The sequence below is a fragment of the Chamaea fasciata genome, unplaced genomic scaffold (assembly GCF_029207755.1).
Source record: "Chamaea fasciata isolate MVZ Bird 193981 ecotype frontalis unplaced genomic scaffold, bChaFas1.0.hap1 SCAF_2, whole genome shotgun sequence".
Classification (NCBI taxonomy): domain Eukaryota; kingdom Metazoa; phylum Chordata; class Aves; order Passeriformes; family Sylviidae; genus Chamaea; species Chamaea fasciata.
The window spans coordinates 37,938,779-37,961,897 of NW_027094087.1; the positions used below are offsets into that span (position 1 = coordinate 37,938,779).

Here is a 23,119-nt window from a genome sequence, read left to right on the forward strand (position 1 = left end):
TGCAATTTGTATGGTCAAAATCAGAATTTCAAGATAGTTCAAACATGTTTCCCTGTAAGACTTCCTTACTTCTCTTCTGCTGCTCTTTAAGTCCCTCTGTTTGACACCTTTGATAGCATAAAGCACTGCCTGTTCTTGGATCTGGCCCTTGGACTTCCCCCCTATGTTCAAAGGGACCCATGGAAATACTACTGGCAGGTCAGGTAAAGGCCACTTCTGCCCGCAGAGATTCTACTCCTGTGCAGACACACAAAAACGTGAAGTGCACCTCCATGTGAGAACAGAACCAAACGATGCAGAGAAATATATGGTCAAGTCTTCATACAGTGACAGTAAAAAGATGAACGGTTTATTCAATTTCACTGCTGCATCACCAGCTCACATCTAGCCAAGTGTTTTGTGACCACAGGTCAATTATCCTCACCATCTGGTGCCTTGTGCAATACAGTCTGTAACTTAATAGCAGTCACAGTCCAGCGCACAGGGAAGGAAAGCTCCCAACACAGAAAACATCTTTGTATTTGCTATGAACGAGGCTGCTTACAGGCAGTCCTATGCAAAGAGTCAAGAGCTAGTGTGAAACAGGAATATTTATCTCCATATATTATCACAGAGCTGACTGGCAGGGCAGAAACTCTTCAACTACCATGGAGAAGCTTAGGCAGAGGTTTTGTCATGATTTAGTGCTTCCAAGCCAGCATCACTCACTGACTGAAAAGTCCCTTAAAATCAAAACTGAAAAACATTGCTTAAATGAGTGCTTAGAGTTTAAAACGTTATGTCACTCTCTAAACCCAGCTCTTGTTGGACATGTGTTACACATAACCAAAGCCTTACACACTTCCTGCATTGGCAGGGAGATAGTAATGGAAAAGCTCACTGAGGCTAGTTTTAGTGATTTACAGCAAAGGATGGAGGGGCGGGGGGAAACGCATCTTTCTTCAATATGTTTTTCTACTAACAATATATGTGTTCTACATAAAACTAGTCTAAGCTACTTTGCACTAAAGCTAGAATAAGGCAAGACAAAGGTGACAAAGTCAGTGACTGGCATTTCAATTAATCCTGCCCAGTATTACCTGAGGGACAGGATTCACCTCCATTTTAGAAGTCTGTATCTGGAGATATTACTCTGCACTCTCTCCACAGTCAGAAGAGAAACACATTAGGTTCTCAAAACAGATAAAAGTACACCTTTACTCAAGCCCAGTTAAAGCTGGGATCCACAGAAATCACTTGCTGCCCCTGAAAGTATGTTCCCAACATCTGCACCAAGGACTTCTCTAGATCAGCTCACAACATTCTCACCTAACATGGGCATATCCTTAAAGCTGAGATAGATCAGATCATAAATGATCTATGCCCTTCTATTAAGCACAAAGGAATTGTGGTTGGCTAGCTTGAATGCAGGCTTGCCCAAACAGATTTAATTCAGGAAACCTAAGGAGACAGCAACAGTATCCATTTACTGTCTTGGAAGGAAATACTCCTTCATATACCTTTTGTCATGCACCAGTTATGTATCTTACAAAATAAACCACATGGGCTTGTCTACAGTCTCTGACCATACACGTAATAGATAAGAAATTAAGGTTATACAAACCGCTCTGTTTCTTCCCATTTCTAACCTTCAAATCCTGGGAATGCTACAATAATATTCTTGCATCTCATCCATAAACTTACTGTAAATCCACCAATTCTTCACATATTAAAGAAGAAAATCACTATGCAGTGAACAGTCATGAAGGATGGGTCATATGCCTGTACAGTATTTTGTCTGGACTTCAAAGGAGTATCAGGAATTGTGAATCTTACTGTCGCCCTGAAAGGGGAGAATGGTTTAGTGGTCATAACAGCAGGGCTAACAACAAATATTTGAACAACTTTTTCTGAAGGCTGTCCAGCTAAGCAGGTGACATACAGATCTGTGGTAGTTTTCTTCTTTCTAGGTATAAGAAGCAATATAAAGAAAACAACATATGAGTTTCCATCCTTTGGTTTAAGCTTTTGTTGCATACAATCCAAAAGCAAACACAATAGGCCTTAACAAATTATCAGGCAAAGGTACTGTTCTTAAGGGAAGTGGCAGCAGGCTCTGCTGGCCACATCCACAGCTTCTCAACTGCAAATGAACAGGATCCAACCCTTTTATAAGAGCTACTCCAAAGCTTCAAACATGGTAAACTTCAGGCATTATCCTACAAAGCAAGAGCTACCTAAAAATGAAAATCCCTACTGATAAAAGATAGAGCATCAGCAAGAAGACTTAAGTACTACAAAATGCACAGACACATCTCATAGGCACAGGAGAAAATACTGCTTACAGGATTTAGGAGTAAGAAACTCACTGTATTTTATTAACTACCAACCTCCCAGATCTGTAACAGCTCTTTATACACTCCAATCGCTTTGGCAAAGTTGGATCTAAGGTGTTTTTAACATCTCAACCCAAATTACAAAGTATCTATGGATTTCCAACTCCATTTTCACTTCCAACTACTTCAATCCAGTTCTTGCCTGATCTATAACTTATGTTAAAACATATGGCAGTGTATTTGCTAAAAAATCCCTCCAAGAGTATATACTCTAAATCATTTCTAAACAGCTTCGGATTTGAGATCAGGAAGGGGGTGGAAGGAGAACCTAAGACCGCTTTGTTGTTTTTCTGTTGGGGTTTTGGTTTGTTAGTTTTTTATTCTTTTTTTTCCCTATGAAACTAACTGAAGCAGCCAGAAGTTATTTAGAGTTAGTTTATGAAGTGAAAATTCTGTAAACTTTCTACTGGAAAGGCAACTTAATCTCAGTTCCAGATACTAACATGCTCAATATACATTAAAAAAAAAAAAAACCAAACCCAAACCTTCATAAAGGTTATTATTAAATACTTTGGAGAAAGATTTAGGAAAAATACTGCACACGCATTCGGTAGGAATCCCCAGTGGTTCTCTCATTTACCTCATTACCCACATGTGCGCACACACACAGAGTGTTAATTGCACTCCAAAAGAAAACTGCAGGCACAGACTGCAAGAAATTAGGTGGGTCCTTCCCCTGGTTCTCTCCTCCCAATGGACGCCTACTATTCTTCTAAAAATTCCCCACAAAAAAAGAAAGTGATAATTGTAGCTATCACAGAGTGTTTTTCCATTGTCAAAGAAATTTAATTCCTAAATTTGAGCCAATGCACATGCAGAGGCAGAGACCAAATAGAGGTAGGAGTGATGATGAATCCACGTAGCAATTCACTCTAGCAGCAAAAATTTAAACACACAACAAGATAATCATAATCCCATAACTGACATATCCACTTCAAAATCCTGAAAAGCTTATTTTCAACCTCTCAAAGCTGACTGATGCAACACCTTCCTGTGAGAACACTGCACAGCCCAGGTACTTGCCACTCATATCACAGAGTTACCACAAAATGCATCAGTTCCCTCTTCAGGGCTTGTTCTCTTACATTCTTTCAGGAACAGTGGGACCTCTTTTTGTCCCACAGTAATGAGATGCTTAGCTCAAATCTCAGTACCTGGTAACACTTGGGAGTTCATGCTGTCTTGTGCCAATGAAAGCTGCACAAGACGCTCAGGCTTGTAAGGGAAGAGCAAGAGCACAGAACATGCTCATGCCACTGTATCAGTAACTGGTACTGCCTCATCTGCAATATCCAAGGCAAGGCCACATCTCAGAAAGTTCAAAGAAAATAGCAAAAACAATCTGGACCTTAGAAAAATCTCTCATATAACTGACTTTCAAAACTTGTGGAACTGTCAAATGACAGAGGTCAATTCGAAGAAAACCAGACAAAGAATGACAAAACCATGGGAAAGAACATCCATTGTCCTTGATTTAAGACCTGAAAGAAATCAGCATTAGCTGACCACCACTCATAATTACTATTCCTTTTGGGAGCTGGTACCAGGCTGCAAGAGGAAGCCTAGGGAGCCAACAGTAACACATCAGCACTGACAGTGATGATTTGAGGACAGATGGTGAGTCTGCAGTTGCACTGGCAATACCAACACGAGAGGTTGTACACAGGCAGAGATCATCTGACCCCCAAGAACTGCCCTCCAGCATAAGACACTCTCAGGAATGAGGAGTGAAATGATGAATCCATGAGTTCCTGTAGGAGAAATAAGTCAACCTGTAGCAGTGAAAACTGTCCCTTTCTCCCTGTACTCTAATAAAAGTAGGAGCATGGGAATGCGTTTTCTCCAGGTCTGCCTACCACTGACAAGCAGCCACTAGAGTGTAAAGGAATGACCCAGCTTTACACCTACACACTGCTGCACTGCAGCCACTCTGCAAGAGTAAGATTTAGGTGAAGCACAGAAGACACGTGCCAAATTGTGCTCACACAGAGTTGATGCAGGTGAAGAGCAAGAAGCCTTTTGCCAGCAGAAGCAGATGCTCACTCAGCCTGCAGTGACATTTTGTAAATAAGTAATCCTCTGTTTTACCATCTCTCATTAAACACTAAAATGAAAGAGGAGCAGCATTTGTTCCAACCAAGGCAGAACTTTAAATTGCATAGAAATAAAAAAAGCAGGCAGGCTGTGAAGAAATCACTCCTGCATATTACAGGAACTGTGGCACAGTACGAAATTATGGGCTCCTAATGGCCTCCAGGAACACACAGGCATCTTCTGCTTGAAAAAAATCCCTCATGCAGCTAAGTGAACATCCCTCTGTGGACACTGCTTTTGATTGCTAGTGAGTACAGTGGCACTCTTGAATGGGAAACCAGACAAGCTGAGGAGAGCGGGAATCCCAGCCCAGACAGCTTATAGTTCACACAGGGAAGGTGACAAAAGGGAGGAAAGAGTCACAAGACACAAGGAGCATTGCAAAGAAAACATGTTGAGCCACCTCAACCACTGGAAGAGAAAGACAACTTCAATTCTAAAAAGGAAACATTGGCTTGTTATCCTGCTTCTAAAGGTAGTCCTCAAATGTCACAAAAACTGTGAGAAGACGGGTTGCACATCAAAACTGAAAAAGGAATTCCACATGTGCAAACCCCAGTAAAAAATTAAATAAGAAAATAAGGTGTTTTTTTATAATATTATATATATAATATATTATACAGTTAAAGCTGTAGCAGAATTTGCAATCTTATTCATATCAATAAGCCACTTAGCCTCAGCCTAAAAATGATGTTTTCTATATGTTAGAGGCACTGAACACCCTAACTTCACAGGGAAAAAAATTCAGACGTATTACAAATTTCCATACCCAGGCGTGCTCAGAAGATAACCTTTAGTATCCACAGGCAAAAGGTGAAAACTATCATAGTATGCACATAAACTATTGATTAATTCCCAAATCTTACCTTAAAATTGGCTAATAAGCTGCCTTTAGAAAGAAACATTCATATTCTTGTCACTTAAAAACAGGTGGACTCTGTTATTAATTATGGATGACTGAGACAACACTCACGGAATGAAAAATCATCATGGCTGTCAAAGGAATTAGCTTTGTACTCAGAGATTTTTTATGCAATTTTACTCTGTTTACATTTTACAAAGATTCTCAACCACAGCTGATAAATGCTCAAGTTGTTACTAGAAAGTACCAGTACCAAAGTTTTATACTTAGGGACTTCTTTTTCTTAAAGCTAAGATATATCAACATACCCCTGTGTTTCATAAGAGGAACATACAGATAGCTTTCAAAACTCCTGACACCGAACTAGAACTCTGAATTTATAATTAACTAATCTAATAGCAGACTTAAAAGAGCCCTGTTTGGACCTTCTTTATGTCAGAGAAATTCATTTTGACAGAAGATTATTTTTATCAGCTTGGAGATTGCAATCTTTCTCTGAAAAAAGGTACTTCCAAGGACTCAGTGTTTACAAACAAGCAGAAGCTCTCAAGACAGAACACGTGTGTGTGTGTGTGTGTGTGTGTGTGTGTGTGTGTGTGTGTGTGTATACACATAACAGGAAGAAAAAGTATATACAACTGACAGGTTGATGATTTCACTTAATTACAGCACCTAAAAGAAAATGGAGCAGCTTTGAAAATCCAACTCTAAGTAAGAATTGCAGAATCAGCTTTTTCAAGATTAAACAACTTTATAAAGAAGGACATCACATAGTAGAGATTACACTTCAATTTCACCTGTTTGACTTCAGGTCCTTTCAGTAATTTGACTAAATATATTTTGTCATTACTGAAAGGTGACTTTTTTTTACCACAGCCAACTCACAGAAGCAAGATGTTCTCTGAAGAAGGTAACATTTTTATATTTTTTTCGTTTTTAAGACAAAACATACATACCCTTAAATCTGGAGAGAAGTTGTCTGCTGAGGTGGAGATGGAGTCAGATGACAAAGCAGAAGCAGATTTGGTGTGAGTGGAATGGTCCGACTGCGATGTGGAAGCACTATAAAGAGAAACACGAGAGTATATCAAAACTGTGCTCAAGAAAGTTCAAAAGCTGTCAAGTCCAGCCACTCACTCACAATCATATCAGGCATTTTTCACTATTCTTACCCTTTCCACTCTCAGTTATTCAGCCCTCTGCAGTGCTTCATGAGAACCTGGTCTACTTGCCATTACCAGGGATCACCGAAGTGTACGCAACTCATTACTGAAACTCAGCTCAGACTGAGCCAACATTAGCACAGCCACCAGCTTGTGCTGAGGAACACACTCAGAGCCTGAAGCTGGGTGAGCAGCTGCAGGTTGAGCTGTGCGTGGTGAGAGCCCGAGCCAAGAGGCCAGAATTGCCAACCCTCTGCACAGCCAAGGGCCTGGGGACCTGTGGCCCAGCCAGGTGATCAGACACAGAGACACAGCAGGGGCCAATGACCCCAGACCTTCCTGCATTTAGATTGTCAGGGTATCAAAGCCCAGGGCTTCCTTTGTTTGGGGTCCCTCCTTGAAGACACTAGCTCAAGCTGCTATTTTGCTAATTAGTTATTGTACCATGATTAAATTATTTGAAGGACTGGGATGTCTAAGACTCTGCTGTGGAAATCTGGGGCCGAGACAGCACAGAAACCTGGTCTGTCTGTGAGTGTGGGGTGTGTAGCCGCAAAGGGACTTTGGTCCCAGCTCAGGTGGTGAGAGAGTGACTGTCAGACTGGCTCCTGGATGGTTGGATGGGGAAGTTTCCTTAGCACTGGATCAAATCCTAAATTACAGAAACTAAGGGCCTCCATTTCAGCCCTTCAGATGGGAGATATTAGTGCGCTGCAAGGGGATGAAAACAGACAGACTCCTGAACGCATGCCAGCACAGCTCCAACCGCAGCTGTACAGCGGTGGAAGAAATTCAGAATTAAAACTCTTTTCACCACACACAACTTTTCTTCTTCTTCAAGGATATGTACATACAAAGCTAAACAGAATGAAAAAGACTCTTCCAGCATACGTCTCTGGTGATATAAAATGTGATTCACTAAATAACAAAGCAAAACAAAAATTTTCCTTTTCTGCACGGTTTTCCTAATATAGCTGTAAACAATTAAAATAAGCTTATGTATTGCAGCATTTTTATGCTGCAACCTCTCACAGAATCCTAGTTGCTTAAAATTAGCTTTTGATACTAAGGCTTTTAAAACCCCAGATGGCTGTAAAGAAAGATCCTACGTGATACAATGTTACTCCCTGAAGTCACTGTACAGCAATAAGTGCTACCTGTGCCAATAAATCCCCACACTCTTATTGACCCCAGAAAGGTTGCAGCGGGGTGTAAAGACACTCCTAAGGACCAGCTATCAGACTTGGAAACTTAGCCTTGGCCGAAGCAGAATACCAGCAGGAGTATTACTGTTACTACTTATATTAATTAGACATGTGACAACCTAGAAATAGCTGTATCTGAGCTTCCAAAGGGCCTGGAGATTTGGTAATTGTCTGAAAACTGTTTTGCCGCTGATAAACAGCCACCAAAAGGCCAAAATGTTCCATTTTTGCTTCTCTTCTTCAGAGTTTAGCAAAGTATTGCACACGGAGTATTAAAAACAAAAACGACTACAGAAAAATTGGGCTCTTGCTGGGAGTTAGTCGTGTCTGTTCAAGAATTAAAGAGCACTGGCACTGGCACCTCTTTCATCCCATGAAGTAGAAACTTCAAAATGGAACCTTTAGGAACAGTAAAAAGTTATTTAAAATAAATGATACTGGTGTGCCAATCGATTAGCACAGTTCCACTGAATGCACTTCTTGTACAAGGTTCAATAGCTAATTACTCAGCTTTCCAACCTGCTCAACTCCTGCAGTGTTGCCAGGTAAACTCACATAATTCTGGATGGTCGGTGGCACTTGTGCATACAACTCATGACACAGCCACCCTACAGTCCCTGTTCAGGCAGAAAATTACCTTACACTAAGACAGCAAGAACTGAATCTGCAAAACCTCCCATTCTTGTGAATGAAAAGGCCTCATATAAGCAATGTATTTGTGTATAGTTTCACATTACAACAAAATTGATATAAAGTGTCTGCTGGTGCTGACGGGCTGCACACATTCCAGCCTCCTCTCAACCCAGACTGCACACTGCTGCCATCTCTGTTGTGCTGGACGGGCATCATGGGATGCACAGTTCAATCTGCTGATCTGACGATGCAGTAAACTATTAATAAACATGAAGAGAGTCTTCTGTTGGGTAACAAGGCTGATTGGATTCATTACATGGCTATATAAATCATCAGATGCGGCACACAGGGAAGGAATCTGTATCTGGAGATGATGCGGAAGGCTGAGAACACTTTGCGCACAGCAGCCTGCAGGCATGCTAAATTAGGCTTAGCACTAAACCACATTTTTACATTACTTTACTTAAACGAGTTCAGACCCCTTATGTGTTCCCTTGAAACTTCTTTCAGCCTGGTTTCTGCACGGCCAGTCTTCATTTTCCAAGTGTTCACCCTTGTGTTTGCACCCATTTAATTAACTTGATTTTTAAAAGCAGAAAAAAAGAAGAAACAATTTAATCATTCCACAGGGCAGCACCCGTTTACTATACAGCAACATTTAAGGAGATGGTACTTACAGTGTACTTTAAGCTACTCAAAGGTACTTAAAGTTATCAATGAAGAGCAAGCAGATACTGTAGATGCCTTTATCGTTGGGTGACAAGCCTGACTTCTGTCCCTGAGTCTCCACTGTGCCTTCTCCCACACTGGCTCCAGCCGGGGGAGCCAGAGGCTCAGGGTAAGCCTTCAGAAGCCAGGGCCTTTCAGGGCCCACACTTTCGTGTATTTAAATGCATTTCAAAGGTCAGCAACTCTGCTGAGTTTACAAATCCTTTAGCACAGGTCTAAGTACCTAAGGCAGGGCACACTAGCAGCTGACCTGGCCCTGTACCCCATGCAGGTCAGTTTACTCAACCAAGCAACTGCTGCAAAATCACAGTAACCTACTGGTAGAAGCATTTGCATCAAAAATTTAACGTCCTTTAGAGATAGAAAAGGGAGTTGGAAAGACTGGACAGGTTTAGTGAAGCACGCTAGTCTCTCTGCCTCAAACCTAGGACAAGCTGGACACAAACAGCTCCCAAGAGCTGTCTGTCTAACCTGCTCTGAACAGCTCCCAGGGAGGGAGAGTACTAACAAATGGATCAAAATTTCACCAGTTTTTCTGCTGACACAACTTGTTTGCCCAGGTATATTCCCAGTGACTGCTTAATACACAGGCAGTGATTACCTAATCATTGTAGGCCAAAGATTTTTATAAAATTGTTAACTAATTTCACGTTGCCAAACTAAGGGACAAACAGCATTATGCAGGGGAAAAGGAAAAGGAGGGAGAACCATAATCCACAGCATGTCTGAGCTCTTAAAGTGTTTCAGGTTTGTTGATCAGGCTTGGCTTCAAGTGGCTGTTAAAGAAGGAAAGCATCAGCATTTTAGAAGTGGATTTTCAAAAGCTCCTCACACCAATGTCCCTGTGCTCCTGCAGAAACCACGAGTGAAGCCTCCCTCCAGTGACAGCAGTGGGAGCTTTTGGGAAGCAACGCCTGCAGACACAGTGAACAATATCCCTGGATTATGCAGCTCAGCACAGTATGCTTAGGTTGCATATGTTTGGCTTGCTACCTCTGTTCTCCTCATCTGCCATTTCCAGGGAGCTGAGATGGAAGGAAGGAGCAGACAACAGAAAGGCCACTGGTTTGCAGCTCCCTCTTCTTATCATCGTCAGGCAGATGCACAGCTCCAGCTCGACTGCTTAGCAAACTAATTAATCTGATGTCCCCACATGCACATGAGAAGTTTATTAGTTTCAGTGGTTTAGTCAATCTTAGCTCCCCTTTGCTGCCAATACAACAGCAAAGATCCTCAAACCACACAGTTTCATATGCCTTTGGGTGGGGGAGAGCAGGAGAGCATCCTGGGACCGGCACGCAAACTCCGAGTGAGGACACCAGAGCTCCCTCCATGCTTTGCCACCAGCCCTTCTGCATCATCTCAGGCAAATCATTCACTCGTGCTTCTGTCACAGCTTCTGCACATTATCCCAGCTTCTGCCAATGTAAAGTTAAAGCTGTCTCGTGCAGTACTTTTGGCAGCCTGACGAGTATGTCTGGCACCAGTTTAACGTGCTGAGGACCCCACTGAGGACATTCTGTTCTCACAGGGACAAACCCCCAACAGCTGCATTTCAACAGTAAGGCAACACAGAGCAGACCTGAGGGATGGCCAGGGCACAATGGGCACATGTAAGTGCTGGGCTGGGGGGGGGAGACCTGACAAACATCTGAGAACACAGGTAGGTTTGGACAGATCTCAGCCAGGGTTAAAAATCACAAGAGCTGTGCCAGTCACTGCTAGCTGCAATACTACTTAAACATGCAAAAGTACGGTACTGCCTCTGAACCTCATTAAGGTTCTGGGAAACAACATATACTCAGATTCACAAAATACTTTGAGCTCTGCCTACAGGAAAATAAGTGAGCTCCTGTGAAGAACCAGGGAAGACCAAGGATCTCCTGGAGCTTTTCTCTTCCCCATGCTTCAGGCCCAGGCAGCTTTTCATTGTCCTTGTTGATGGATGTCTGTGTTAAGAACAAAAAGAGACCTCTTCAACAGGTCAGAAGCACCTTCAGGGAAAACAGCTTACTCCTGCAACTGCCATCCCAATTTACTCCTCTCCTCATTCCTACCCCACACAGAAGCAGGAAACAGGTCTAGGATGCAACTAACACTGATCTGTGTCTTTCATCTTGGTAATTATTTTTATTATTTAAATGTTTTTCTTTATAGCCAGATTTTATGATAAATGAGTCCAAACGCGAGCTGTGGGCACAATGGTCTTATACAATGTCTGCATGCAGTAGTAACCCTTTGGCTATATGGAATACATAAATGCAGCTAATAAGAGTATTACACTGGAAACCAAGTACAGTGACTCAACTGATAAAGTGTTCATTGTCATTATTAGGACTATCCCACAATATGCCAGGTGGTTTTCAAACATAATTCAGACTCCGACAGATTCCCTCCGGTGGTTCCTGTTCAGGCAATTGAAAGGTATTACTGCACACGTAAGAGAACTGAAGGTATGCCAGCGTGCTGAGCTTAAACCATCAACAAAGATGGAAAGAAACTGCAAACACAAGTGTCTGTGATGCACAAACTTGACCTGTTAAACTATGAACATGCAGAGGAAATATTTCGGGTAAAACTAGTGGTAAAGTCTTAAGCCACTTCCAAAAGTATCATTAAATGGCATTTGCCATTAGTGACACAAGACAATCTCCCTGCAATGTAAAAAATGTGATGTATAAGAAAGCCAGGAAGAGAAACAAAACTCATAGTTGCCATTTGTTTTGGCAACTGTTACACTAAGAGTTTGACTATGAAGTTCTTTCTGTCCTAGCCTAGAGAAACAACAGTTTTCCCTAGAAGTAGAAAGCCCAAGTACAAGCTTCTGAAGAGGGGGATGTGACTTTGCGAGGACCCGAGCATGACAGTGAACCCAAGTCAGGTAGAAGATAAGCACAGAGATACAAAGAAACTGCCAGAATCAAACCATGAAGCCCTGAAGCTTTAACCTGATGCAGACAAATGCACCATTTCTGCTGGACTGAGCTCTCCTACCTGTATCCTTACCCCTGTTGTCGGGAACTTAATACAACATTCTCCATACTCCAAACCCAGGACATTTTACTTTGCTGTCTCCACACTCCGGAGGCAAGAAAAGCTCCTACTAGATCTCTATGAAAAGCTTTCTGTGAGCATCAGGCCTAAGGATGACCACTCCATACAACCTCTTCTCTTAGGTCGTGCGACTCAAGAAGCAACTCACAACAACCAATTTCATGTATCACTTAAAACCTAACAACAATTTCTGGCAAAATCTTAGACAAAAGTCACAAAATGAATAGGAGCTATGATCTGGCCTGTAATTACTGAGAATGGTCATTTCTGAGCAAGCTCTTAGAAGCGTGCCTGGTTTTATTCAGCAAAAACATAAAGTATACCTATAGTCACTCTACTTCTGATCAACAAGAACATAAATTCTATATACCTTTCCAAAAACAAGTAAATCCTATGCAGAAAGGGACTGGGTACGATGAGGGTGATGAGATACTGGCACAGGCTGCCCAGAGAAGTTGTGGATGTCACATTCCTGGAAGTGTTCAAGGCCAGGTTCGATGGGGCCCTGAGCAACCTGGTCTACTAGAAGATGTCTCTGCCCATGGTAGGGGGGTTGTAACTAAATGATCTTTACGGTCCCTTTCAACCCAACCATTCTATGGTTCTATGACACTTGTTCAGACTGGAAAGTTAAAAGAGACCTTTGTCTTGCTTCAAAATAAGATACTGTCTAAAAACAAACAAATAAACAACCAAACCAAAATAAACAAAACCCCAGAGACCATAAAAAGGAAGAAGTAAAGCTTAAGTTCTGATCTGTAAAGTTCCCCTCCTTAATCCAGGAGCAAGAATAGGCACATGAATTTAACGCTCAAAACACTACAAAAAAATTCATGGAACAGAAGGGAAACATGTCTCTGGAAAATATGCCCACTTTGAGTTGCAGTACATGCACAGGGCTTGAGGACACCTATTTTTTGTACCAATGTCTTAAAATACTAACCTGGCTCTTTCCTATAAATAACACAACCAAAATCAGCAGTCAGTGATGATAAAGCCACCTTTCCAGCACCTTCCTTATGAATATTCTTTCCCTGTCAGTACAACAAGCAGCTGCTTCATTTCTCACAAAGATGTGCCAATTACTCAGACACTAATTGGCATGAGCTGCTCACACCATTTCTTCTGTATCAAACAGAATATTTTGTTTTAACAGTCACTGAACTGACACAGCAAACAGGTGACAAAATGCACCACTGAGCAATACAGTTTCAGACACAGAGGTCATAAATGAGAAAAACACTGCAGAGGGCAAATTTCCATTTCCTCTCTTCCTGTTGTTTTTTTTTTAAAAAGTTTCTCATTATATACATTCCTAAAAATTAATCAAGGTGAAAACCACAAATTAACGATGACAAGTGTCAAATACTATTTAATTTGGAAGCTTTGGATGCCAAGAGAGCTGGGTCCAATTGATCTGAATTTAAAGCAGGGCCATGAACAGAAGCACTTGGGCAGTTCTCTAACAAGTATAATGCTGCAGAAGTAGTGAGTGCTCCCCGCTCACGTCCCAAACTCAGACTGACAACACTCCCTCCTCAGTACTTGCAACACTCCTGTTTCTCCAAGAGAAGGAAAAGGTAATACTGAAAAACCTCCTGGGTCACATCAGAGCAGAGGGAGACAAGCTGGCACTTGTTCCCCATGAATATGACTCTGTCCTAGCCAGTACTGGCTGAACTGGCCTGGGACACCCAGCTGTTGCCCACATCAGACTCTCCCATTTGCAGCAGCTCTCTGTGGATCTGTGCTGTTTTCCACAGTCCTTACCTAAGTTTACACACATACTCCTAAGGGTCCTCAGAAGTCCCCCATACACCCCTCTCCAGGCAAGCACTTGAAGGCTCAGCTGGAATCTTGCCAGAACCAGGGCCCTGCAGCAGGAGCTGGGCACTCTGTGCTGGCTTCCACTCTGCCATGTGGCCAGAACAGGCTCTGCTGGTGTAAATTTGGTTTTAGCATTTTAACACCACCCCTCCCAGGACAGGAATCCCACAGTGATTGGCACCACGTGTGCCCATTATAACAGGCAAACCTTTCCCAAAGAGATTTCACTGACAGACAGATTCTCACTGGCAGTGGTATCTCCAGTGAGCAGTGACTGGATCTTAATTCTTCACAGCAAAACAAAAAGTCAAAACAGACTAATTCTACTTAGGCAACAAATGCCACAGGAAACTACCTATAGCAAATGTAAGATGCAGCCTTACCCCTCTGAGCACCTAGTACCATCTTTTGATGGAAATGCGGGACAGACAGCTATAAGTTGTATCCAGCTATAAGCTATAATTGACGGGAACTCACAATTTTTCTAAACATTTAAAGATCCCAGTTTAACCTCTGCTTGACCTGTGACAGCCTCAGAGGGGAATAACTAAATGCCATAAACAAATACACTTTTGAAGGAAAGGAAAGCACAGACTGCCACACTGCCTCTGGAATTCAGAGAGGGCAGACATTTATATTATATAATAATGTACTCTTGCTATTCAAAAGGGCCATCAATGTCAAAGTTTACCATCACCTAAAAGAGAGGCCATTTTAGCAAACAAATCATGGTGCATGTATGTGACGGACCTAAAATAGCCCCCCCCATGTCACTTGCCTGAATGAAAAAGTCACTTCTGTTGCCAAGCAAAGCCGGGTCGCAGTCTGACTTCAGTGTTCCAAAGGAGGAAAATGACATTTTTTAGAAGTTGATCCTTCCAAGTAGCATCCTGAGCTGAATATACAGTACATCTTTTCCCATGAGCCATAAAGAGAATGTCCTATATTTTGACCGTGAACAAGCTTTTCTAGGAATGCAAATTTTGCTCTCAGTAGTTACACAATGGACTCCAGTGTCACAAGCACTGTTAGTGCTCCATTAGTCATTCTTTTATATTTTTTTAAACTGAAATTCACAAAAGGCCTACAGTGTGTGTAGAGCACTTGCTAAACAATAGGCTGATTGTTTAAAATATTTGCAAGATTACAAGAAAAAAGACCAACGCCCAAAGACAAACCAATACACATCATGTAATTAATAACAGCAAGGAGCCCACAGTATCATGCTCTCGTGAGTCAACAATCCAGAAGGTAAAAAACAGGAAGAACAGGAGCTATGAGACCCCTGAACCAATATTCTCTGATCAGCACAAGAAAAGTAACTACAAAATGATCTGTATTCATGAGAGGAACAAAAGGGAAGTTCAGTTTCTAACAAGATCCCAGCTGGTATGGGATGATGCAAAATTCAAGAAGTTGTTAGACTTCCACAGAGAACTGACATTTTGACTCTGCTCCACCAATTTAATTTCAGCCCATATCAGAGAGTGCAAAGTTAGTTCCTACCTTCTGAAAACAGGCTGTTAATCCAGTATTTTGGTGTGATTCCAGTTCCTAATGGAAATGTTTGGATTGCAAAATCCACCCCAGCACAAGCATTTTGCTTGCAGCATTATGAGTTTGGGCAGGGAGTGGTGGGCAAGACAGGCATCCCACCTTCCCCAGGTGACACACAATGGAAAGGCAGCCCTGTCTATCTGGCTCTGCTTAGGCCTTGGGAGGAAGGTTTGACAGACCGAGAGATGGTGCACACATCTGGGTCTGTGCTCCAAAGCCTAGGGGTTTCCAATAACCACGCCCTTAGCACTGAACATAAATCAAGACTATAACATGAAGAGAGATTCAAAACACAGTCCTGTTTACTGCCAACACAAACAAGCTTGTCTGCTAGAACAGTGCTCCCACCTGCTCTTGTCTGTGCCTTCCTACACACTGGGTTATTGCTATGCTTTTTGGCATCTCTGGTATTGTTCAGAAGAAGCTAGAGCCTTTGTTTTCAAATATCAGATGCTACAGAGGGCAGAACTAAACTGGAAGTGAGGAAGATCTTGCCTGCCCTGAGAAAACTATTTCTAGGCCAAAAAAATATGGCTGAGGTGGAGACATTCCAGTACCTCAAGCTTCAGATGGCTGAAGCAGTGCTGCACAGGGACAGACAGAATGCCATCAGGGAGATCGCTGATTGACAATACATCTGGGAAGAGATCTCTTGGGCAGCGATGAACCAGCACATGTCCTGACCTACAGCTTTCTCCCTGTGCCAGCCCAGGCAGCCTCAGCCAAGGGAATCTCCGTGCTGCATGACTGCTCTGCCAACACGGGAACTCACAAATCCAACTTCAAGTGTCTCCTGGTGCTACAAGAACACCCATTGTCTCCTAGCCCTGCCTGTGGAAAATGCTGATTCCAGGGTTTAGGATGTCCTGTGGCAGAGAACTAAAACACCTGGGTGGTACTGCTATCTCCTACATCAGAGCAAACTTGGATTTCCCACTGCATCCCATTTGAGAAAGAGCTGGCAACATCTAACTGTCTCCGTAAGTACTTCAAATAAAGGCAAAAGCCATGATGGAAATCCTACATACAATTCAAAATTACCCTTGCAGTTAATTGATATTTACATCTATCTTATAAACATTGACACCCTTTGTTTAAAAACTTGTGAAACCAGAGGAAGACATACAAGTAAAAAACTATCACGATTTTGATGCAAATTCAGACATTCCCATGCCAAGTTGCAAAAATTAGTCCAGAACTGGAGAGCAAGGAGAAATAAAATAAATGGAAACACAGAACATCAAATCTTTCGTTTTCTTGTTAATTTTTATTTTTTAGGAAAAATCTATTAACTTGATCAAGGCAAGAAAGAGAAACAAGAATTACATTAATAAGTACTTACCTTAGGAAAGAAATAAGAACTGAATAAAAAGACAGACATAATTCTCTTAGATTTGTATTCTGGCAGTGCCTCAATTTCTAGTTATGTACTAAGAATCAGCTGTGTTTAGATTAATCAAATATACGTGCACTTCTTACAGTTCATGTGCTGTCTCAGTTTTTCTTTCACTTTCTTCCTCTGTCCCTATTTAAGAAACACCTTAGTTAGAACGTAACACATATTGTTAAACTTTTTGATTTTCTTTAAAAAACATACCACACAACGCCCTCACCCCAATAAACCTAACACCCACAGGAATTAAAAATACCAGTGATTTACTAATCAATGACACTGCTTGTTCCATCCTGGGAAAAATCAAAAGAAGGAGGAAAGGATGTATAAATAGAGAGTCTTGTATCACCTAGAAAAACTCTAACACCTTGCTAAGCTTTCACAGACACTACGCAGCCATGCGCTCTGCCACATTCAGCTCAGAAAAAAATACTGGGACCACCTTTATACTGTTGACGGTTCAGCCCCTGTGTGAAATTTGTCCCTAGCAAAATCTCAAGGCTCAAGTCAGACAAATATTCAATGATTTAGGGGCTTTATTTCCAGAAATTCCATGTGAGACAACACGTTTCCAGAAACACAGAGCACTTGTGTGAGAAGGGAAGACTGAGAAGGGATCTTGTCAGTATCTCCAAGGTGGGTGCCAAAAGGATGGCCAGACTCATCTTAGTAGTGCCAAACGACAGGATGAGGAGTGATGGCCATAAACTAAAACACAAGAAGCTCCATCTCAACATGCGGAAGAATTTCTACAGTACATATTGAAAACAAAGGTCATTCAAATTCTTCTGCCTAGTTGTGAAATGAGGAATACAAACTATGCAGGCTCATGTGAGGATTTTCTGTTCAACAGTTCTCATTCATCTGAAATGAGGGCTAATTTAAGATCACCCACAGCCACTTCCTCCTGCCACTTCTGCTTCCTCAAGGAGAAATCAGTGCATGTGAAAAACCAAATAACTCAAAAAGGAGTAGGATCAATGAGATCAGAATGGTTTGCCTCTGGCTGGTGGATAACACAGGTGTCTTTGCTTCTACTTAGCCAAGGGGAACCCAGGCAGTGGAGTTTAGACAACCACTCAGCATTCCTGGAGTGGCCCCTCATCTTGCTCTACTGAATTACTTGTGGAGTGTACAGATTCTGCTGAGGGTAGAGAGGTTTTAGATACCTACTTCCCATGGAGATCTAGCAATCTGAACTAGATCCTACCCTGGTTTCCTGAAGATCAGTGTCTTGTGCCAGAGTAGTTTGTATTTGCTGTGTGTTTAACTGAATGTGGCCTTTTGCAGACACCAGAGAATGCAAAGGAAAGAAGGAAATGCAAAAAAAAGAGAATATAATGTATTTCTCCAACTTGAGAGAAGCTTTGTTCAAAACAATCTTCACTTATTCATGACATTCTTCTCATCTAGGTATTCCCTTGTGTTGAAAATCAAACAATTTTTTTTTTTCTGTAAAGGAAGAACTACTGTGCCCTCCCTTCCTATCAGCATTTTTGTTTAAATGCAAAACTTGTAAAAAGTTACTATTTTCACTCCTCTGTCAAACATGGCTAAAACTGTCCAAATGTTAGAAAAATTATTAGTGGACAAACTAGACAGATATATACACATACATGGAGAAATGGGGCTTAGGAAACCAGACTACAAATCTCTGCTCTCTTCTCAGTTACCAATATATTTAGTTAACATGTGAAAAAGAGGAATGCTGTGAGTTAAGAAATAGCTCCTTCCTTTTTTTGGAGTTGAGAGCAACCCAAATTCAATGCTCTCTTTGCCCTTACCACAATGATGGGGAGGGAGTTCTGTGTAGGTGGTCATATCTGAGTTACTCACTGCAGGCTCTACTTAGAGTCACTGTGGAGAAACTGAGATGACTCATTCTTCCTCATTGTCTAAAGAAATAAAAAGAAAAAAAAGAAAAAAAAGAAAAAAAAAAAACACCAACCCAGAAACTACCAGAACACTGTATCAATCAAATCAGATGAGAAAAATCTCATACAAAATGTCTGTATTTTTCTGTATGAAAGGTGGAAGCAGAATGTAGAATCTAGAATCAGAGTATGTTTAAACAAAAAAGGGAAACTGTATCTTTCTGTGGTACTCTAGACAGCAGTGATCAGTAGAAGGTGTACCCAAACAAGTGGGAATACTGAAGTCCCAAGACTGCTGGCACAAAGCCAGAACACATCCACCAATAGTCCCCCCATATCCTCCTTCTCACACCCCAGTGTTTAATGCCTACTCTGTTAGCATGCTGCTTCACCTTTGAGGAAAAAGACTAGGGAAGTACTCCCTCATAGGGTGTGGGGGCTCCTTTTCAGTGTGGGAGTGAGATATCAATTCTAAGACTGGAAGACACAGCCTGAATTTTCAAGAACAGTCTAATCCAAAAGTCAGCTTGGGTAAAATATGAGCAGAAGATGCCACATTTTTCATTTCTTTTCAGTCAGAGAGGTTCTACTTACAAGTGAGATGCTGATCAATTTTGATTTGTTAAAGGTATCCATTTGCTGCTTAAATCAACTGGTTTTGACAGTCATCCTTCAGCAGTTCATCTCTGGTACTACAGGTCCCAGTGATCTGCCCTTACCTTCAGGCATCAGCTCTCCACAGCAGGCAGACAGGCCCTTCAATCTCATAACTGCACCAAACTCATTCCCAGCCTCCAGCCCTTTCCTGGGCAGATTTAGCTGAATCTGTTCGAGAAGGCAATCCCACTGCCAATGTCTGCAATCTTCCTCTTCAAGAAAACCACTGAGCAGTGATATCAACTGAAGTCAATAGCAGGATTTATTAAAACAGCAATTAAAACAGCACAAATGCTTTATTTTCACTAAAGGCATAAGGTACAAATGAGGCTGTGGTTCAGCTCAGTAATTCGTATATCAGTTCATTTTGTACCAGGGTAAAGAATGCAATGAACACTTTGATCACAAAACAACAAGCAATGATCAGAGGTATATTCACCCCAGCAGTTCTATTTTGTACAGAAGAAAATAGTTAACCTTCAGCCCTGTTATTCAGGACTGCCATTGTTCTTCATAGACCACAAGCTTTGTAGTGAATTTTCAAGGCCTCAGGATGTGTCACTTTTGGTTTGATTTAACTTTTCTTGGCCTGCTTGTAGCTTTGGTTTAACTGGTTTAGGTGTGACCACAATCTCTGTAACTGGTCGGGTATGTATATCCCCCGTTTTATTTTTGTTTGTGTGTGGTACAACCACAGTTTTGCACAGACAGCAGTAAAAAGCAGCTATTCTTTATAGAATATTTACCACTAATGTAGTAACTTTTTAGAGAGAAATACAACTGCCTGGTACCACAGCAGAGGACTGCAGAAGCGGAGACACAGGATGTGGCATGGAAGAGTAGAGGCACAGGATGAGAAATGGGGCACACGGTCAGCACCTGAGACCACGGCCATAAACGAATCACCAATGGTCAACCAAAGAAATGCAGACCTGGAGCTGGACAAAACTGGCTTCAGAGATAACAAAGAGAACAAAGAAATAGTATCTAATACCCTTAAAGAAACTATATATAGCAAAACCTCATGCAACGGGGAACTGCAAACCAATGAAGAAAAGAGATAGGTGTAAAGTTGTTTCACCAAACATACTAAAATGACCCCAGGGGGATCCTACAGGAAGGAAGGAAGGGAGGAAGGAATCAACATGATGAACCTCATACTTCTCCCAGGAAAGGACTCCAGATGCTGACAATTTGCTCTAACACTCCCCACTACCAGAATAAAATCAGCAACCTTGGAACCCAGAGGAACAGAAGAGGGGTGAACGTAACACCAGGAAGAGGGATAGAAACCAAGAACTAAAGGTACCACAGTTTTAATTGCATTATTATTCTTTATTTTTCTGTAATAATTGCATCCGGACTAATCATGATTAGACTTCCAAAAATTCAGTTACGCTAAGAATAAATTCTTTGCTATATAAAAACACACTGCCTTTTTGGCTGTGAACAAGGTTTTGAGTGTAACACTTTGTCTGGACATGCAGTCTCCACATCACAGTAAATAAATCCAGATAAAAATGTTGTTTTATTCTAAACAGGTGTTGCCAGTCTTCTCAGAACAAAGGAAAAAAAAAACAAAAAAACAACAAACCCCAAAAAAACCCACCAACCCAAACCCATAAACTCCTGTTTTTCCAAATAGTTCAGCAGAAATATGATCACACACCCACACCTGCCCCAGATCAAATTTGAATCATTGGGTGACCCAGCATTAATGATTCTAGAGTCATGGCCAGAAAACTACAGAAGGTTGATCTATAAAGTGGGCGCATTTGTAAGGAGCTAACAAAATTACTAGAAAATCACCTTGAAGGGGTTATGGACTCAGAAACTGCTAACACTTTTTCTTCTTCAAATATATCAGGGTTTAGAAATCAATGGCAAAGAATTCACGCAGCAGAGATGCAAGAGAGAAACAAAAAAAAGAGCTACCTTGCAATCACTGGAAAATTACTGAGTGAGAACATTCTCTGGCAAAAGTAACTACAGATGGTAGGAAAGGGAAAAGCAAATACTTGAAAAGTTCCACTGATTTTTTGTTGTTGTCTTTGACTGATTTTTTTCTTCAATTAGTTCCCAGTTACTGGGGCAATAAAAAAACCAGATGTTATTTCAGTTTAAAATTAAAATGGGGTAATTACTGTGACAGTGTCTCTCCTGTATTCTCACTTCCCCGGGTTATCCTAGACACCTCTACAAACCAAACACTTCATCCCCTTCCTGTCACACTCTTCCCTCATGGTGGAATGGGCTTCCCATGGACAAACAAAAAGACTTTTTCATGTGCTGTATTACAGCTACACTTGTACATAACACCTATATATCAAGGTGACCTCTGGACTGTTTCCTTCATTTCTAATGAAGGCCTCTTGTTTGTTTTCCTTGACTAAGCTTTCTGGTAACACAGAATATCCTGAACTGGAAGGGACCCACAAGGATCACCGAGTCCAACTCCTGAGTCAACAAAAGCCCTTTGGTGTATGGATCAGGTCTCTTTTTACACTGTTGATACCCTCAGCACTGAAAAACCAGTAACAGTAAAGCAGGTCATCAGGAAAAGATTAATGAAAAAGAAGATGTGGACAATCGATCTGCTGAGCCATTCAAGAGATATAATGACCTTCCCAAATGCAGTTCTTGCCCGTACACATGAGATGTGAAAGAATTAGAAAATGAAGGGAGATGATAAAACATCATAAATAGGTAACAAAATATGTTTGGGACAGGTATCAGGACACCTATCAGGAGTACAATCATGCAACAGACAGGAACTGTGTAATTTGACATTGTCAGGTCATCCACAATCTTAAAATTCAGATTCTGTAATTGTGCCCATGCTGTAAATATCCTGCAGTCAAGGAACTACGTGTACAACTCAGCACTGTCTAGCAAACAGACTGCTAGTCAACACAGCATTACCATCTCTCCTCAGAGAAGGCAGCGCTTGATGGGACCCAAGAGAGTCGTGTTCTGAGCCTAGCTGCACGCCTTGCCAGTTGTCAGATCTTGCCTCATGTCTCCACTGCAGTTTCTCATCTCATCCTTAGACTATCTCAGACTGTGCCCAATCTCTCAGCAAGGAGTCCCAGTACTCGACTTCACTTCCAAGAGCTTAGTAAAACTACCCACCAGGCATTATTAAAAATAGAGTAGTCCTGGCTTAGGCACAATTACATAGCTGGTCCCCAACTCCTCAACACAGAAAACGTCACCATCTGAACAGCAGCTGGAACTGCAATTCTGCAAATTCCAGTGAGGCTTTTAAACACCAGTGTAACCTTAATTACAATACAATGAACAGGTGAGTGTCAATTGTATTTTATTTTCTCAAATGGAAAATATGCTTAAACCCAAATAATTTTGTCATCAATAAAAAGCATTTTATTGAACAGTCAGAACTGGGACCAAGAGACGTGCGTGTGCCTGACAGAGGAAAACATTTAAGCTGAAGGTCTCACACTCTGAGACAAGCAGAAATGGTTTCTACTGAATGCAGGAGCAGAAACATGCATGGCAAAGATTGCTTGTAAAAATAATTTGTGAATTCTTTAGAGGCAATGGTTTCTGTTCACTGCTATAAATTAAAAGCTACAAAGTCTTTTTCACTAAATGTTATTTTCATTATTTTCTGCCCCAAACCCTATTAAAAAGATTCTCCTCATTTTGCTAATCTACATGCAGGCAGAAATGTTA

The 23,119-nt window shown here is 41.5% G+C and overlaps 1 protein-coding gene across 4 annotated transcripts in view; it reads right to left on the reverse strand.

Annotated features, from left to right (window-relative positions):
* Window positions 1–23,119, reverse strand: part of MTMR2 (myotubularin related protein 2) — a 63,091-nt gene that overhangs the window by 34,893 nt on the left and 5,079 nt on the right. For 2 of the 4 annotated variants that reach the window (XM_066175716.1, XM_066175719.1), the window contains exon 2: window positions 6,288–6,393. In XM_066175716.1, coding sequence (XP_066031813.1) covers window positions 6,288–6,393 — 106 coding nt within the window. Of the gene's footprint in view, window positions 1–6,287; window positions 6,394–10,895; window positions 10,956–14,720; window positions 14,867–23,119 lie in introns of those variants that run through there. The other 2 variants (XM_066175717.1, XM_066175720.1) reach the window with 2 other exon arrangements.